The 5,346-nt window shown below is 36.6% G+C and overlaps 1 protein-coding gene across 1 annotated transcript; it reads left to right on the forward strand.

The window, feature by feature from the left end:
- The first annotated feature begins 913 nt into the window (after nucleotides 1–913).
- On the forward strand, nucleotides 914–5,044 carry LOC112088126. The gene is made up of 5 exons (XM_024158285.1): nucleotides 914–1,787; nucleotides 1,899–2,316; nucleotides 2,514–3,169; nucleotides 3,266–4,330; nucleotides 4,410–5,044. Exons 1-5 carry the CDS (start codon nucleotides 914–916, stop codon nucleotides 5,042–5,044), a joined length of 3,648 nt encoding a protein of 1,215 aa, XP_024014053.1.
- The last annotated feature ends 302 nt before the right edge of the window (nucleotides 5,045–5,346 follow it).

Here is a 5,346-nt window from a genome sequence, read left to right on the forward strand (position 1 = left end):
TGAGTCCGATATGGATAATGATGAAGACTCTATGTCGGAAAGTGAGGATGTGGGAAAATCGAGGCCTGGTAATAAAAAGAAAGGAAGACCCAAAAAACGTGCTAAAACCTCTGAATTTTGTGATGGGGGTGCGACCGAGACCGTTGTTACTAGAACAGATTTATTGGAATCAGTTAGTCCTGGTCTGAAAGATGGAGGTTATGATTTTCATTGTACTAATATATTTCATTCAATACATAATATATAACTACTGTGTAATTAACACTAAGCAATGAATATTATTTTAATTAGGTTATTACGACGATGGTGATCCTATATATATATGTGGTAATTGTAAGGCTTATATGTGGTATGGAGAGAGGTTGGGTAAACGATATCGTCGTGGGAAGCCTATATTCTCCATGTGTTGTGGTCAGGGTAAAGTCGTTCTTCCACTTCTTAAAACCCCTCCGAAATCCTTATTAGTATTGATGTATAATGATGGTGATTTGCGTGATCACTTTCGTGAGTTTATCCGGGCGTATAATATGATGTTTTCTTTCACTTCTCTTGGAGGAAAAATAAATAAAGAAATTAACGACGGGAAAGGTCTTTACATTTTCCAAATGAGTGGGGAGAACTACCATTCTATAGGGGAGTTGCTACCACCTCCTGGAAAAGAACCAGCTTTTTTACAGCTATATATATATGATACCGCAAATGAAACATCTAACTGAATAGCTGCTTGTGGGTATGATTATTATTCTTTTGGTTTATATTAAATTTAATCATTGAGATCAATTTCAAAACATATATGTATTGTTATTAAATGTTATATGGTTCTAACTCTTATAAGAATTTATTTTAAAAATTTTACAGGAAAACGGGACCGGCTGATAAATTGCGAGTGAGGGTTGTTGAGAAAATAAAAAATATGCTAGATAAGCATAACAAACATGTGGATGCATTACGAAACGTTCGAGAAAGGTTTGATCCTAACGATGATACAAGCCGGTTAAGGATAATTTTAAAGTGTGACTGGAAAAGCGATGGAAGGACTGAAAATCTACCAGCTACTAATGAAGTTGCTGCATTGATACCTAATGATTTCAATGGTGAGGTAGATGCACGTGATATCATCATCGAGTGTAAAAAGACTGGGAATCTCAAAAGGATCAGTGAACTACATCCTGCGTATCTGCCTTTGCAATATCCATTATTGTTTCCCTATGGTGAGGACGGATTCAGACTTGGTATCGATATTGGTTTTGTAGATACTCAAGGAAGGAAAAGGTTGCAAATTACTATGAGAGAATTTTTTGCTTACCGCATACAAGAGAGGGTTGGTGAGTCACCAATCATCCCTTTATCTGGAAGATTGTTCCAGCAGTTTTTAGTGGATGCGTACATGATGATTGAGACTAATAGACTACGTTTCATATCAATGAATCAGTCTAAACTTCGTTGCGAAAATTATGATAAAATAAAGAAAACTGTTGATGGAGGTGACACTGATCTTTCTGACAAGGGTAAACGTATTATTATACCTTCTTCTTATACTGGTGGTACAAGGTATATGGTGCAACACTATCTAGATGTGATGACTACTTGCCAGCATTTTGGTTTTCCAGATCTTTTCATAACCTTTACGTGTAATCCCAAATGGCCTGAGATTACCAGGCACCTGAAAAGACATAACTTGAAGCAAGAGGATAGACCAGATATATGTACGCGAGTGTTCAAGATGAAACTAGATGATCTCATGCACAGGCTCACCAAAGAAAATGTGTTAGGTGTCGTAAAAGCCAGTATGTTTTATTAAACTAAGTATCTTATTTCGTTTAGCAATATAATGTCCATAACATTGCTAGATGATCATGCTAACTAATCTTTTAAAAACTACCATTTATTCGTTGCAGCGATCTACACGATTGAGTTTCAAAAACGGGGGCTACCTCATGCACACATCGTTCTTTTTTTAGAAGCTGGTCACAAGCTACCAACTGGTGATGACATTGATAAGATAATATGTGCTGAGATTTCTGACAAGGATATTGATCCAGCGCTGTATGAGATAGTAGGAGATGTTATGATGCATGGTCCATGTGGTGCTTTGAATAAGGATAGTGTTTGCATGGCTGAAGGAAAATATACAAAGTATTTTCCAAAACCTTACAGTCCGATCACTAAAATAGATGATGTTGGATATCCTATATACAGGCGACGTAATGACAAGAAAGTTATCGTTAAAAAAGGTATTGAATGTGATAATGGATTTGTGGTTCCTTATAATAGGAGTCTCACATTGCTTTATAGGGCTCATATCAACGTCGAATGGTGTGTACAATCTCGATCAGTAAAGTATCTATTCAAATATATTCATAAAGGTGCTGACTACATTCGTGCAACTGTATGATAAAGAAAACGAGATTAAGAAACACTTCAATTGTAGGTATGTTTTAAACATTTTGTTTACATATTTTATATCTTTGAAATTCCAATCTTCCATTATTTAATAATGTCTTTCTATGTAGGTATGTAGCACCTTCAGAGTCTACGTGGAGAATTTTCCGTAATCCTACTCACCATCGCACGGTTTCTGTAGTTAAACTACCCTTTCATTTACCGAATCAGCAAATAGTCATATACAACAAGGATGATCCAGGTGACGAGGTTATTAATCGTGTCTCAGTTGGTACGTCAAAATTCATTGCTTGGATGGAGTGCAATGATATGTATGAATTGGCGAGGACGTTAACTTATGCGCAATTTCCTACGAGATTTGTGTGGAATAACACAAAGAGAATATGGACGCCACGATCAAGGAGAGTTGCTCTTGGTAGAATCACGTACGTACCCATTGGGGCAGGTGAAGCGTATTATTTAAGGCTTCTGCTTAATTTGGTCAAAGGACCACGTAGTTTTGATGATATAAAAACGGTCAACAAAGTTCTACATTCTTCGTTCAAAGACGCTTGCTATGCGTATGGATTATTGAATGATGACAAAGAATATATTGAGGCCATCAATGAGGGCGGCTTGTGGCTTTCTGCCAATTATCTCCGTCGTCTTTTTGTGATTCTGCTCACTACTCAAAGTATATCCATTCCTTCTAGAGTTTGGGATGCTACGTGGCAGGTATTATCAGATGACATCATATATAATTACAGAAAAGCTGCCAGGGATCAAAGTAAGTCGTATAGTTATTGTTTGTGCTGTTGTTATTATATATCTTTAAGATATTGATAGCTAATTTATCTTTTGTAAATTTTTTGAAATTTTGTAGCTGTTAGTCTATCTCAGGAGCAAGTTAAAGACTTTACTCTGGTCGAAATAGAACTTCTTTTACGTGTAAGTGGGAGATCCTTAAAAGAATTCACACCTATGCCGTTTCCTGAAGATATTACTCTGGAGTCACGTGATAATCCTCTTATTCGGGATGGGAGGAATTACAATCGTGAAACTCTTAGAGTAAGAAACGAGCAGATGTTAGCCACTGTAACAAGTGAACAGAGAAGTGTTTATGATGAGATACTAGAAGCAGTAAATAAGAACAAAGGAGGTATGTTCTTTGTTTATGGTTCTGGAGGTACTGGTAAAACTTATTTGTGGAGTCTATTAGGATCTGCTCTACGTTCCCAAGGTGATGTTGTTCTCAAGGTTGCATCGAGCGGGATTGCTGCGTTGTTATTAGAAGGAGGCCGAACTGCGCATTCAAGATTTGCAATCCCTATTGTGGTTAATAAGTTTACCTTCTGTTCAATCAAGAAGGAGTCGAATCTTGCCGACCTGATAAGGATTGCTAAACTCATTATATGGGACGAGGCGTTGATGATGAGTAAAGACTGTTTCGAGACTCTAGATAGAACGATGCGTGATATATTAGAAGTCGATAAGCCCTTTGGTGATAAGGTCATTGTTTTAGGAGGGGATTTTAGGAAAATATTGCCAGTGATTCCAAATGCCGGGAAGACAGAGATACTTATGGCCACTTTGAATTCGTCACCTCTGTGGCACAAATGTAGAGTGTTGAGACTTACACAGAACATGCGACTTATATCTGGAGATAATAGCCGTGCGATGCTTGAACGAGCTGCCTTTACAAAGTGGATATTAGACATTGGTGATGGTACGATAAATGACGATGGTAGTGGTGAAGCCGTGATTGAAATTCCTGATGATCTGTTGATTAAAGACTGTAAAGATCCTATAAAAACGATCGTCAAAGAAGTTTATGGGAGTTCGTTTTCGAAAAAGACTGATCCTAAATTTTTCCAAGACCGTGCCATACTGAGTCCAAGAAACGATGATGTAGATACGATAAATGATTATATGCTTTCAAAGTTATCGGGTATGTTTATTTTGTTTTAATTCCTCTTAGTTTATTTGTTTATATTTATATAATACGACAGTTGTTTTGTATATAACAGGTGTTGAAAGGACCTATCTTAGCTGTGATAGCATTGATACGACTGAAGAAGTTGTCAATTACAATGATGCATCTGAAGTACCCTCAGAGAGTGTAGCCAGTAAGAATAAAGGTGATTCCAACAACATGATTTATACCGAGGAGTTTTTAAATAGTATCAAGATGTCTGGTTTCCCTAATCATGTCCTGAAGTTGAAAGAGGGTACTCCTGTAATGCTTCTAAGAAATATCGACCCTAAGAATGGGTTGTGTAATGGCACAAGACTCATCATTATTAAGATAGCTAATTATGTTCTCCAGGCTCAGATAATAACAGGTAGCAAGGTTGGTGAAAAGGTACTGATTCCTAGGATATTCCTCTCTCCTTCGGAGATGAAACTTCCTTTCAGGATGAGACGCAAGCAGTCTCCTATCACATTAGCTTTTGCAATGACTACAAACAAAAGCCAAGGACAGACACTCGAAAAGGTTGGTTTGTATCTTCCAAGACCGGTTTTTACTCATGGGCAACTCTATGTCGCTGTATCGAGGGTTACATCAAGAGAAGGTCTGAAGATATTGATCACCGATAAAGACAACAAACCACAAAACAAAACATTGAATGTCGTCTACAAGGAGGTTTTTGACAAGATATGATATTTCTTTTTACTGTGTTTTGTTTTGTGATATGTTGTCTCTATGTATCTCGAAATATGTTAGTTCTTTTTATTGTATAAGACCATTACATTCGGTTTTATAGTTTTTAATAGATTTAACTTTTTTTGATTTTTCACTAAATTGGATCTCATGTATTAATGGTTTGATCTCTGATTTTTAACTATAGTCGGATAATCCAGTGACAAACTCTATTCGATAACATATTTTAACCAAAGTTTAATTGTAGTATATTATTGGGCATCTATTAACATTTCATCGAGAATGCTTCAAAACCAAACTAT

This window comes from Eutrema salsugineum, unplaced genomic scaffold, assembly GCF_000478725.1.
Source record: "Eutrema salsugineum unplaced genomic scaffold, Eutsalg1_0 scaffold_8, whole genome shotgun sequence".
Classification (NCBI taxonomy): domain Eukaryota; kingdom Viridiplantae; phylum Streptophyta; class Magnoliopsida; order Brassicales; family Brassicaceae; genus Eutrema; species Eutrema salsugineum.